A 15,233-nucleotide genomic window follows, 5' to 3' on the forward strand; every position below is an offset into this window, starting at 1 on the left:
CAACATGTGCTATCCCGCATACCCCACTGGCTCCACATAAAACCAGCGCCGTTGACCACGCTAGTCGTGCCAGCTGCATTGCTGAGTGGAGACCATTTCGGCTTCACATCTTTGTTTCTACTGGTTTATCTTTGCCCTGTATTTGTTATATGTGTTATTTGATTTGATGTGTTGTCTGAATAAATGATTTCTATTCTATTCTATTCTATTCTTATTCATTTACCGGGCGTTAGAAAAGGTCTTCGTTTCAGCTTGGACAAAAATTATTTCGTATGTCCGGATGTTCTCTTCTATTATAGGTCGCAATTCCCAACCGATTCTTGTGAAATTTTGTGAGCACGTTTCGATGATTAAATATATTTTTTTTTTTGACGATTCTGTTTTTGAATTTGATTTAAAATGGCAGAGCCATACCTTAAGTCAGTTTTAAGTAATACTTACGAGGTCTACAGCTCATAGAGCCACTAGTATTATATTCAATTTATACGTTCGCTGAAAAGTATAATTTCAGAAGATATATTATTTGTAGGTAAGATAAGTAGTGTACGGACTTGGTTATTGAAACAAGAGACATATTGGAAGTGTCTTTTTATTTGTAAAGCGCTATCTCACTCTTACCTTATTGTTTATACATATATATATTTTTTATTTATTTAGAAACCAAACAGTCGTATAAACATATCAACAATGCAATACAAACGATGTACCACAACAAAAGGAAAATACAACAAAAAGACCTGGAGGTTCATAAATTATAAATTATGTTAACTGATATATATATATAGTTATATAGCTACTTAATGCAAATTTTTGAATCTGATAGAAAAAATAACTGATATCTGTACTTATATATTAAAACAACTTACTTTTAATTTAACGATATCTTTTAGACTAGCCAACGAATTTTGAAAACAATCTACTTCGAATAGATTTTTATTATAGTAACTAGGAACTCGTCTGAAAAAGGTATGCCTGGAATAGTTTTTGACCGAAAAACTAATATGAAACAGCGATCGAGGGCGTAAGGGGTGATGCGGACAACTGAAAGTAACTAATCTTAGTAGATTAGGACAATTAATAATATTTTTTAGAATTTTAAACAAAAACATAACGTCCAAGTATATCCTACGGTTAAAAGGTATGTCTATTCTTATTACTCTAATGGTGTTATTAAATATCGAATGAGACTATTATGGTTCGACCTAATTATCGACTTTGCCCTTACATGCCCTTTGAAATTTAAATTGAAAAGAATATTTATATTGTTTTAATTTTTAATTTCACATCTCTCTTACCCTTACAGTAGCAAATATTGTTTGTAGAGGTAAACTGACAATATGAAATAAGAAAACGGGCTGTGAGAGAAATCATGAAATTAAATTTAATTCGATACCAACTTATCAAAGTTCACCTACTGCTAAAATACCTAATCATATGTAAATGTCTAGGCATTTTAGCAGTAGGTGTTTTTACGTATTAACTAATAATCGCGTGCAAATATTCATGATTCATGAAACAATGGACGTGCATTGTCAATTGAAGTTAAACTTGAGTAAAAAACTGGCCAATTTTAACGTACTCACTGATATAAGGTGTTATCAAAATGATGTAATTTAATAACAAAACTTCAGACACAGACATATTAAATAAGTATGTTAAAACGGATCGCTTACGTATTTTAACGTTTTTTCCAGTGTTGCCACCTTAGTTTTAGTAAAAAGGGCTGTTGAAGAAGCTAAAAAGGGCTAGATAGGGCTAGATGGAGCACTTGCTGAGCCTTGCTGTATACAGGCTAATAAAACACCTTAATACTGATTTCAATCATTTGTTTAATTTTTAGTTTGACTAACAATATTATCAAAATCGAATAAATTTTGAAGATTTAATCAATCAACTAAGTTCAAAAATTAAAATATTATTAAGTTAATGAATTAAGCTAAAATGATTCATAACCGGTTAAATTTTTTAAGAATTTAAATTTAAAACATAATTATTTACCATATTGGTAATAAAAAAACATTAACAAAAAATAATCAAAAATCAAATTTAACAAAAAATACTTAATCAAAAATCAAACAAAATTTAACAAAAAACAATCAAAAATCAAAGTCCTCATCTGAATCTTCTATGATTTGATTTGGTGGAGCAGAAGAAGTAGATGGCTCATTGCAATCCACGGTATTTTTTGACAATTTGAAAGTGTATTTCAAATTACTTCCACATTTTTTAATTATGTCCTCAGGAAACTTGTGAGAAAAGCAAGTTTGTTTGAGTCGTTTTAATCCCCATCGTATATTCAAAATTGCAATCATTGTTTTTAACCCCATCCTGTTTCTCGTTTTGGTTTTGATCAAGTTCATTGAGCTGAAAACGCGCTCTACGTCGGCGTTAGAATGAGGCAAAGATAAAATAATTTTTGCCAATTTTCCAAGCTCCTGATATGGGTTGTTTCCGGCAGCATCCTTATGAACAATCACTTCACACCAAAATTTTACGCTGTCTTCTTTATTCTCCCAATCCTGGTTAGCAATGTGCCTATATTGTGTCAATATTTTATCAATTTCTTCAGGCTGCACACCGAACGATTCAGCAAGTTTAACAATGGGTAGTACAGATTTGCTCTTTTTTAACGTTTCTTTAACAGAAAGAATTGTCATGGTCTCCAGGTTTTTAAAGTTACTTGGCAAGCGCTGCTGTAATTCACTTATTAATTTCAGAGTAAAATCAATGCATCTTTGTTTGAGTGCTTTTTTTTCCGGTTCTCCTTGACTCGACTTACTTAAAGAATCTTCAAACATGTATCCCATGTATGGGTTCGGATCAACATAATCGTTGACTCGTTGAACAAAATAGTCTATTCGGGAATTCGGGTTGATAATTTTATGGCACAAACTTTGAATGAGTCGTTTCAGTGCATCTAGGAGTAGTACCGGATCTGTTCCTTTGCCTTCAAATATTTTCAATGTTTGCTGAACTTCGTTAAGCACTGATTTTAAGTAAATTAAATACAGTTTATTCTTCTCATCTTGTAACATCGAATGTAGCATTGTAGCTGTGTAGCAATTTTCTGGCGCCTGTACAATTCGAAAATGAAGTTTGAGTTCATCCCATTGAGAAAGTATTCGAGTAACGGCTGGCTCTATAGAAATCCAGCGAGTGGCACACATCTTTAGAATTTTCAGCGGTTTCTCGCCCACATTTATGGTTTCATAAATTTCTTTGTATGCATCTTGTCTGGATGGAGATAGACAAAACCAATTGTATATCTCTCTGACTAAAAACTCAATATTTCGTGGAATAGTCTCTTGCGAAGCGTGTGATACAGCCAACTGTATGGAGTGGCAAACGCACCTATTCAAAACCAAATGGGGTAAGTTATATTCTTCTTTCAGAATTTGGAACACCCCATTATTGATTCCTACCATTACAGAGGCGTTATCGGTTCCGATTCCCATTAGTTTTTTAATATCTAATTGTAGGTCATTAATAAGACTGATAAGGCTATCAACTATAGATCTGGCATTTGCAGAAGTCAATTGCTGAAGACCTAGAAATGTCGAAACTATTTCGTTTCGTTCTTCGTTCAAATATTTAATCACCACTCCTAACTGTTTTGTGACAGACACATCTGTAGACTCATCAAGTATCAGGCTAAAAGGGCTCGTCCCAATATCTTTGATCAGTAAATCTTTGAAATACGGACTCAGAACTTCCGTTATAATATGCGTACATTTAGTACGATGCATATGGATTTCATTTGCGCCTCCTTTCAGACAGTCACAATTGAAAATTTCTTTGCATAAGTCAGTAAGATGGTCAACACTATTAATTGAAGAGTGTTCTGCTATGTATAAGCTAAGATATGCTTCAGATTTATTGGCACTGGTAGTATCTTCTTTCTGCACAACTATTTTTGTTTGTAACGATGACGTAAATGGAATTGTTTTATCTTTATGTTTTTTTGTGTTCTTGTGACGATTGATGTCGTATAATTTTGCTTGCATTTCCACTTTACAATACAAGCACCGAGCTTTCAATGAATCTCCTGGCACTGATTTTAACCACTTAAACTCAGCTTCCCACTCTTTTTTGTAATGTTGCTTATGTGCAGTCTTTTTTTGAAGCGGCAAATCCATCTTAGTTATTTATTACTCACGAGAACTTTTGAAATGTTCACAATCACTTTGTATAGGTACGCAGACGAATCAATGATTTAATTTTCTAAAAACAATGCTCGGGGAATACCCGAATCGGAGCGGCGTAGAGATGCGATATGTTGCCATAATCGAACAAATGCTATCTACCAGAAAAATATAAATAAATCGCAAAATTATGTTAGATGATGATTTCAGATTTTGGTGTAATATTTTCAATAAAGTGAAAAGGGCTAGATAGCCCTTTCCGGGCTAAATCATTTAAAAACGGGTTCACGTAAGGTAAAAAGGGCTAGATCTAGCCCCAAAAGGGCTAAGGTGGCAACACTGGTTTTTTCACGTGTTTCACGTATTTTGTTTATCACGCATTTTCGACATAAAGTACGCGAGTGACCCGTTTTAACATATTTAATATGATGTAATGTAGCTTTCGTACGTATCGCTCACGGCGCGGGGGTAATACTCCAGTAGGTACAAGCGAAATGCACGATGACTAAATTACATCATTTACCATTATATATCATTCTGATGTCAGTGTACGTTGGAATTGGCCTAAAAGTACAAAATCAAGTTTATAATAGGTTTACCAGCAACAGAAATTTGTACTTACTTTTGATTAAAATAAAATGAATACCTATAGAGTTATTTTCTTAATATGTATCGTATGTGTATGATTTTATTTATTACGGATATGAAATTAAACGGTTTACAAGAAACAGAAATGTTTATTTGTAAATTTCCCACCAGTAATTGTATAAATAAATAAAAACCGGCCAAGAGCATGTAGAGCCATGCTCAGTGTAGGGTTCCGTAGTTAACCTTCCCGTCACAATAGGTTAAACTGGAGCTAGTCGTATGTCATCTGAAGATTGTTAAGAGAGGGATGAAATGATGCTTGTTGCCTTTCCATCCGAGTAAAACACTACTTATCATATCAAATACGAAGAAAACCAAAAAGACGGGGGAAATTTGCCTAATCAGTAATTAAAGTTATAGACGTATGGCCATGATTTTTTCCTTAGGACTTTCAATCGGACACTTTGCATGTTTGGCCATAATAACCCATAGCGAAAAACATTAAATTGCAATATTTCTGAACGAACACATATTTTAGGATACTGCGTCATTTTAAAATGATTTGTAAATTAAAGTATGAAAATCAGTGGGACTTTTTAAATTTTTACTTTTTCATTCTAGAACTGCCGGTAGCCAACGGCATTACGTGGCATTACTCATATAGCCATTATAGCCAATGAAACTATTTTAGAGAAAATAAATATTAAATAACAATTGGCAACCTGTCTGGTCTAGCGGGTAGTGACCATGCCTAAGAAGCCGATGGACCCGGGTTCAAATCCTGGTATTTGTGTGATGAGCACGAATATTTGTTCCTGAGTCATGGGTGTTTTCTATATATTTATATATTCTATTTATCGTTATCTAAGTACCCACAACACAAGCCTTATTGATCTTCCTGTGCGACTTAGTCAATTTGTGTAATAATGTCTTTATAATATTGATATATTTATTTATTTAATTGAAGGAGTAAAATAATAAATTTTATCTTACATTTGACTTTATATACATGATTCATGAATAATGCCAAATAAATTATAAAATACGTGAAAAAAAAAACTATTTACTAGATCCCGTTCAAACCAATTTTCGGTGGAAGTTCGCATGGTAATGTATATCATATATTTTTTTTAGTTTTATCATTCTGTTATTTTAGAAGTTACAGGGGTGGGGGGGGGGGACACATTTTATAACTTTGGAAGTGTTTCTGGCGAACTATTCAGTTTAGAAAAAAATGATATTAGAAACCTCAATATCATTTTTGAAGACCTATCCACAGATACCCCACACGTATGGGTTTGATGAAAAAAATTTTTTTCAAGTTTCAGTTCCAAGTATGGGGAACCCCCAAAATTTTTTTTTTTTTTTTCTATTTTTGTGTGAAAATCTTAATGCGGTTCATAGAATACATCTACTTACCAAGTTTGAACAGTATAGTTCTTATAGTTTCGGAAAAAAGTGGCTGTGATATAAACGGACAGACAGACGGACATGACGAATCTATAAGGGTTCCGTTTTTTGTCATTTGGCTACGGAACCCTAAAAAGGGATAGACTGATTATATTCGCTATAATTTTAATTTAATGTCTTTCTTAAGAAGAAGCGCTCGTTTTACAGGCCTCTAGCAAACCATGGTCCTTCTATTTTTGACCAAGGCAAACTGCTCTGTAAACTAAATTTCTATGGAAATAACTTAAAACCTTAAATCTCAAAAACTAGAGTTTTGAATGAAATCCTCAAACTAAGTGTAACAGTAAGCGTATAATTGGCCCATCCATCCCCCGCTGTCATCTCGAGACAGCCAACAATCAGTGGACAATTCTTCCGAGTGTCACTCGCGACTCGAGTGCTTGATGCATCGCTGGAACATGCAGTTTTGTTGTTTGGGCTTTTCTGAGATAATAGAGATGTATATTTGCCTTTTACACTACTATTGCTTTTTTTGTTTCTCATTTTTCTATTGACTACTTATCCAAGTATTTAGAAATCGTCTCATCCTATGTAGAAACTGTCTGCGGAATAAAAATGATTGTTTACCAACCTTCTTTTCCGATTCTTTATTAAATAATGTATTAACCTTATCTAAGTTTTGTCAGCATCTAAGCGAAATTGTATAAATACCGGTAAAAATGGGGCTTAGAATATCAACATTATTTCAAGAAAATGCATATAATGTTATCGTTAGTTCATTTTATGTTATTTGAAGCTATATTCTATAAATATTTGGTCTATCTCTACTAAAAACTTAGAAATTTGCCTAGATAGAATAATTAAATTATCAAAGTTGTTTATTTTTTATTCAATAATTGTATGAGCTTTTCAATATTTATTAAATAATTAAGTTCATGTTTTTTTTAATGTAATGTATGTTTTTAATAAATGTAAAAAAAAAACGCTCGGGTCAGGCAAGAATGAATCTCAATCATTCATTTATACATACATTTTAAAAGTCTAAGCACATTTGTCTACAGTTGGTATAATATTTCAAGCATGTTTAATACTTAGCAATAAATCTCTAGGGAGCAATGATTTTTCTAAAATTCTGTTTCTAAGTCATACGAACCAAGAAAGTTATAAGCTTATAAGTTTTTTTAAAAGTTATAGATGATTTTTACTTTCAAAATAGTAATATTTATTTATTTATTCAATTTTAAATCTGTGGATGTATGCCGAAAGGGCTTTTTATGCCTTTAGAGTACGTCAAACAATAAACAAAATGGCGTGCCATAAATATCTATAATTTTACTTGATTTTTCTACGTTAGTACAGTGGAAAAACTTAGTTCGTATACGGAATGACGAGAGGTATGAAAATTGTAAACTAGAGTCAAAACACTCTGCGCCACGCGCATACCTAGTGCTTTATTAGCTCTCTAACTATTTAATGATAGAGTTTGTTGTTACTACTTATATCAAACAATAACTTATAAGTAATTACTTTTTTATTTCCAAACTGTCACATCATATCTCCAACTATGTCATAATGTTCTGTAAACCACGAAAGAGAATAAAATATCTAGAAATAAGAATACTTAATTTGGGCTACTTATTCAAAAACTAAGCAAAACTGCCGAAAAAATGTATTATGCTCAAAATGCAAAACTATCATTAAATTTGAAGATTTCTTAACTTTAATACCTACTAGTAGATGAGTCGCAATTACGTGTTAATCGTATTTTTTTCTCGCGCATCACCCATTGACAATTTTGCTCTATTCATTTATTTTTGAACCCTTACAAACCTTAATTTTATCTATTTTTTTGTAACTTGGACCTTGAAAAGTTACTTTTTACATAGCAACAACAAGATAAAACGTTATAATTGTATGTAGCACGTACTTTTAGGTATTTTTTCTTGTTAAAAATATTTTCCAGTTAAGTATAGCTGTTTTAGGCAAGTCTTCTATCTTTCCAAAAAACCTTGATGAACAACTATAACTACCTAACTGTTCAAAAATTAAGGTTTATATAGTAGACACTATCTACTTGTAATTACAAATTAGTTTTAACTTGAAACAGGTTTGTTAATATGAATATGTACCTACCTACTTTCATATAATTTTATATTTATGCACTTACGCATTTTATATTCATTTGTCCGAGATTCAAAATCAATTTGTCATAAATATTTTTTATTGGTTTTCATTTAAAAAAATCCTACATGTTTATGGATTCCGGTTTAGTACATACGTTGGTTTCTTCTCCCTCGTTAGTTTTTAAGTTGTTTAGTTAAGTAGAAATAACAACCTGGCTTAGCTATTGATACGAGCGAAGGGAAAACATTTCAGAATCTACGTCACCTTTTAAAGCCCATGCCTACCCGAAATATATATATATACATATAGGTACCTATATAATATATTATATTTAGAATAAATACGTTGGCTAAGAAAAAAATATACCTATATTTTAATATTCGAAATGTGTCATTGAGGCCTAGCCAAGTGACATTCTGAAAACGTCAATCGAAACTTAAAATACATATATGGAACTGAGGGTCTAGCCGAAATGACAATCGTATATTGAAAAACGCTAAACGAAAAGAAAAAATAAATCTGGGTGACAAATGCTACTATAAGTCACGTGACTATTTCCATACATTACTTAAGTATCAATTAGCGCTTTCTTATCAACGATTGTCATCTTGGCTAGGCCTGATCACTGACTTTCCATTTGCATTTGTCATCTCGATACATTTTTACTTTTCGATTGACGTTTATCGATAGGTAAACGTGACGTTTAACGATTATCTTGGCTACCACGGTCCGTAGGTAGGTATCTGTTCCTTCAAAAATAATCCTTTTTTATATTATAATTGTAATTGGGCACTTTAGCCGTGACAAGGTAGTAAGGTGTTAGGTACCTAACTTAATTATTAAATATTTTTAATTTGCTCATTAATATCTGAAAGTAAAAAATTATAGCTATTAACCCACTGAAAAATGAAAACGAAACGAAACGAAATGAAACGTTTTGTCGAAATGTAAGCTCTGTTACTTCAGATATTGTAGATGAGAGATGACACATAAATACATTAAATGTATTTGTTATTGTGTTCCGAAAATAAATAAGCAAATAGCAGCTGCCATTTTAAGTAAAGTGACAAAAACCCTGTTCACACCTTGAAATCGATTTACGTCACAAAAATAAATGAAAGCGTTTCGAAGGGAGCATTCAACACAACACAAAGTAAATAGAAAAACATCCGTTACATCCAGCTTCCAACATTCGCACTATTATCTCGCGAGAACCAATCCAAAATGGAGAATACACCGGTGCTCCCCTATTGGTCCGCTCGCATCAAGCCTGCCTCCTCTTCCACAAAGCTCCGCCTACCACAAACAAAAAACTTTCCAGAATAACGACCAACCTTCCTGTGAGTGCACATGTCCAGTCACATCCCTAGTCCAAAACAAAAACCACTCAATGAAAACCAGGTAGAACGAGCTTCAAATACTATTTCATGGCACAAAAAACGTATTAAAACTCTTATCGTAGATTTCGTTACGCCAATATTGATATTGATTAGTCCATCTCGCTTAATCTGAACAATTTTGACGGTGTTAGACAAGGACGGGGCAAGTCAGTTTTAGTGTGGTTAAGAAAAATTATGTGTTCACGTTCAGTGTTCGTCGGTACACCTGGCGTGCGGGCGCACGGTCGATAGCGCACGGCGCGGCACTAGCCCGTTTTAAAATTCGAACGCACCGAATATCGGGACGCCAATCGCCGGTGCGAATACTGTCTCACCCGTCGACGTAGTGATGTGTGTGTAAATATCGACATCGATAGCGGTGATCGTGACAAACATGATGACTATGGACATCGGGATGTACAACAACCAGCAGAATTATGGCAGCGCCGAGTTTTACCAGCAGGGGGCAGCGTATCAGCCGCCGTACGAGGGATACCACGAGGGGTACTATGAGCCTCCGACTCACTACTACGAGCCGTTGCTGCACTCGCAGCCGGGACATGAGCCCCCACCTCCCGTCATCAGTACCGATACAGGTCTATGCTACACAAACCTAGACTACGGCGAACTACAGCAGAATTACCAGTTGCATCCAATTCAGCATCACCCGGAGCCATTCAAACATAGAGAGGAAGTTCGCCACGAGGACATGCACCTTCACGAGCATAAAATAGACAACCATTATTTAGAGACAAAGTATAACATGCACTTCGTTGACGAAGGATCGATGGCGTTCAATCCAGCTTCTCCGATGGCTTGCGGGGAGTTCGATTACCAGCCAAAAGACGAGTTCGGCGGGTTGCGGGAGTTCCGTGAAGATTGTGGTGGCCCACACCTCCCGACCACGGGGCTGCAGCATCCGCCGACGCACTCCGCCGTGCCCACCTACAAATGGATGCAAGTCAAGAGGAATGTTCCTAAACCTTCAGGTAACAATAATTTTTGCACGTATTATTCTCAGAACTTTCTTTCAAAAATATGAGGTTACGCCACTTGATCCTATCGATGTTCCTGATTTGAACCTCTTTGTATTTCTCGCCTCGCCTAAAAAAAAAAAACAGGCCAAATGAAGTAAAAACCCAAAAGACACAAGTATAAATGGTTCCAACCGTGAAGAATCCAAAACAAACTGTAGTCTATGGTTAATGTTTCTTTTGATTTGGTATATGTAATGTTTTTTTTAACCATTGCAAACTTCCGCGATCAGCCTCATTAGCTTAATTGTATGATTAAGCCCCGTCATCGTCACCCTTAAGTACACACTTTTCTTTGTGACACAACATAGCTTAGCTAAATGACAACAATAATAACATTTTTTTTTACTTATAAAACACCAAACTCTTAAAATAAAATGTAATTAGGCTTAGAATGTTATTTGAAAAAAACTGCTTGCGTGGTGGACGCCGAGATTAACCACACGACAGGGAAAGTTTCCTTTAACTTTACCCTGTTCCACGTTTTGTTGTCGAATGTCGAAATACAAATACTAATATTAGAGTTCTATTATACCGGGTGTTTCCTGTAACAGGAGCAATAAATTAAACTGTAGGCTATACTCCTCAAACTCACAGCACTCACTCACATTTGTTCAGCAACTTTTAAAAATAACATATGTTTTAATTTTTATTACACATTGAAGTTAATTCTAAGACGCAATGTATTGGGAATTTTGTTACGTTTAAAGCGTGACAAGCAACGTCAAACACACTGATGTCAGCGTACATTGAAAATAATATTCAATTTATATAAAAATATAAAATCTAAAGATTTCGTAATTTTTAAAAGTTGTTAATGGAAAGTTATATTTATGGTTTTAGGAGTACAATATATGGTTTAATATATGGAAATCATACCAAAAAAGAGGTGTTGCCTTACATCAAATGAGGTAGTTCTGTTTTTTATATATATTGGTAGTGATGAAATAGTAATGACAAATCCAAGTTTTCCACCTCGAAAGTCCTTCGGATCATTGTGTGTATAATATACAGTACAGCGAGGGAAATTGTTATAACTCCTATCTCTTGTATATCTTTGATGGACCAGGCTTGTCCTTTGGATCCACAGCACTCCTTTTGGGGCCAGCGTGTGTGGTAGCATTTCTTCGTCAACCTGATCAGGCCGGTCGAAATTGTCATTTGATAGTGGATTATCAATGAATGGTTTTTCAATGTCGGCACACATCTCCGGTCCTGTATATTCTCGCAGGATTGACCATTGCTGTAGTTGCAAACAGCTGAGCATTTGAGTGCTGCTTTCCTGTAACCACAAGTGCTGGTACAACCTTTTTTGCAGTTACAGTTAGTTCAAAATTTTGCAAACCTTTGAAAAGCCGTATCTTAGAAACTATTTGGCTAGCTAAGACTAAATTATAGTCAATTTATTGCAAGTAGGTATCATCTTCTTAAAAGTGTGCATAGTGACTTTTGCCTTAACTCCGGTTCTTATTGGATTTTTTTTACAAAAACTGAAAAATATTCTAAAATTTAATGGATTTTCATGTACTTTACAATGATCCCAAGGGCTTTCGAGGTCGAAAACTTGGATTTGTTATTACCATTTCATCACTACCGGCATATTAAAAAAACAGAACTACCTCATTTGATATTAGGTAAAATGTACCAATTCCATGGGCTACTGGGTTCTACGCCCCGTAATTTAAGTTATTTATATATATTTCTTATCACTTTTAGTTCTAAGCGACCTAAGGAACTTACATGAAATCATATAGAAATGAGCATGAAAAATATAACTAGTCATATTTCATTCTAACTAAGATGCCGTGCGTTCAGGTCCTTCTCCGAAAGCAGCTCGCTGATCATTGAGGGGACAGCCGTGCGTGTCCGGGATCTTGGATATCATTGTTATACAATATTTAGTAACTTAACAAAAAAGTAATCATTGAGTTCGATCAAAAATAAAATTACGCATTTTTAGAAGCTTTTCATTCATGTTAATAGCTTTTTTGCACATATAGTTAAAAAAAATTTACGATGTAGATAGACCAATGTTCGTGATTTTTTCTATCGAGCGAAAATCATGTAATCAGGTTCCGAATCAATGAAGTTACTAGAAAAAAGCCTCAAGATCACTATTCATATTTTTGTCAACCGTATTATGATCCAAAAAATCGGCCATGAGCATGTCGGGCCATGCTTAGTGTAGGGTTTCGTAGTTACCATTCTGTAAGAACAGGCCAAACAGGGGTTATTCATTAGTTAGTATCATGTACTCGTACATTTTAAGCATAAGGGATTACTTTCGCAATACTTTGTACGCCTTTTTACTAAAAAGAGAAGATTTTTTGCAATAACTCTAAAACGACTGAACCGAACATGTTTGCTTTTATTTCACGATTTTTTTTCATATTTTTAGACCCATGGTCCCCACCACATATTGTTTTTTCTTTCGGAGCGATTATTTCTGAAACATTGACAATATCTAAGGACGGGCCTTACGGGCAATAAGAATGGGGCCAGTGCAGGTGTCACGCACACGAATTCGAGCCAATCGTGCAGTCTAACGCCACAACGCGATTGGTTGATGAGTTCGCATCACGCGCGCGATTGGTCGCAACTAGTTGCGTTAGACTGCACTATTGACTCGATTTTGTGAATGACACCACTGAACTAGCACCATTCTTAATACCCGTAAAGCCCGTCCTTTAGATATATGTACGTCAATGTACCGATATTATTTACTTTATCAAAAAATTGTTTTAGGAAACCCTTGGGTCAGAGCAAAAATAAAATACAAAAATATCATTTTGTTTGGGAGGTACCCTAAAAAAAATTTTTGGCAGTTTATATTTTACCGTTCTGCCGGCAAGCACGATTTATGTGTCCTTGTCAAATTGCACCTTTCTAGCACTAACGACCACGGAGCAAAGCCGCGGACGGACGGATAGACGGACATGGCGAAACTATAAAGGTTTCTAGGTGACTACTAAACCCTAAAAAGCAGTGCCATTTTTAAATAAATCTATAGGAATAACTAAAGTTTATGTTTTTTCATGTTTAAATTTGTTTTAATAAAAAATAATTGAATTAGGTACCTATTTCATTACTCATTCCATCATAGTCAAGAACTCAATGTACAATGTCATTAGAATAAATACGGTCCAATGAAGAAAAAAAGTAGCTGTTAAAAAAAATGCAATTCCGGCCTATCTTCTCTCCTTGATCCTATCCCTCCCTTTAGTATCAAAATAATATACTTAATAAAACTCGATCAATCTTTCTTTCAATCGAAAACGATGCAATGCATGTATTAAGAAACTAATAGTTAAAATGCACTAAGACAAATAGGTATGCTTAACAATAAATTCCATCAACAACGATTTAAAAAAGAAACAATGTTTCTATGGATCGTTTTAATAGACAGCCAGCAACGTCCATCTTTAAATCGGAGTGTTTTGACGTTTGACGTAAACGGTGTCAAAGGTTCCTTGACCCGCTGTCACGTCGACGCTAGGAGCAAATAATTTGACGTTTTGAACGTCAGAGACGCGCTTAAATAGTAGCGTCGAGGCTTCGTCTGACGGATGATTTGATTATCTGGACCCTCCGTTTTAATGTGCTGTTATTAAAGGGAACTATTTAATTGGTCATCGCATTGAAAGTATACACATTAAAGATGTGTAAGCAATAAACCTCACCACCTCACCTTTTCCCTTCGTTTCATTTTACCAAGTATTTTGCCTTTCCGATGTTTAACTAAAACCAAAAGACCAAAATTAATCAAATTTAATTTTATACTTACTGAATCGTTACGGCGAGTCACGCATTTGTTGTTACGGATTTCTTAGAGGTCGCGCTTGTGGGGATCCCATTTTCTAATGATTTTTTGTAGCTTATTATATTAACAGCAAGCAATTTAGTATACCATATTTACTTCAAAGTTCACTGTCTTCGAGATATTTGGCATTAAAGTTGAACAACTTTAGGCCAAAAAACTGGTTTACTGGCCTAACTTTTGTGTTCATTAGTTTATAATTAAAATCTCTGATCAGTTTTTAGAAACGTCAAACACGAACCCAAATGTGTAGATTTCATACTTGTAAAATCCTTCACAGCAATCTAGTAACTAAAAAAATGTTTTTTAGACAATGTTTAAATGTTCATTTCTTTCAAAATCCGGCAGACCAGAATGGAGATAAAAGATTGAACTGAGAGCCGTTTGTCTTATAATTCTATCTATAGTACAAATGTACGAGTAACGACTGAAAACTAGTCAAAAATCGATGAAAACTGTGAGTAGCCCCTTATCTATACCTGTTGGGTATCGGTAAATCATATGAAAAAAAAGTTAATAGTTATTACTTTTGACAAATTACGTATATGCAACATTGTTCAGCGTTTCAAATGACTACACCGTCATTAAATGTATTTATCTGTACTAATACTAGGCTAACAGAAAAAGTTACGACAGAGGAACAGACAGACAGTATTTAGATAGTGAATATAGATAGCAGTGACATACGTGCACGCAGTCATTAGAATGGGTAATTTTCTATTTAGAGTTTAATTAGATT

The 15,233-nt window shown here is 34.4% G+C and overlaps 1 protein-coding gene across 1 annotated transcript in view; it reads left to right on the forward strand.

Annotated features, from left to right (window-relative positions):
* Positions 1-9,034: 9,034 nt before the first annotated feature.
* The window catches only part of LOC133516117 (homeobox protein Hox-B1-like), a 45,636-nt gene continuing 39,437 nt past the window's right edge, over positions 9,035-15,233 (forward strand). The window contains exon 1 of the mRNA XM_061848844.1: positions 9,035-10,632. Coding sequence (XP_061704828.1) covers positions 10,038-10,632 — 595 coding nt within the window. The 5' untranslated portion in view covers positions 9,035-10,037. The remainder of the gene's footprint in view (positions 10,633-15,233) is intronic.

The sequence above is a fragment of the Cydia pomonella genome, chromosome 3 (assembly GCF_033807575.1).
Source record: "Cydia pomonella isolate Wapato2018A chromosome 3, ilCydPomo1, whole genome shotgun sequence".
NCBI classification, from domain to species: domain Eukaryota; kingdom Metazoa; phylum Arthropoda; class Insecta; order Lepidoptera; family Tortricidae; genus Cydia; species Cydia pomonella.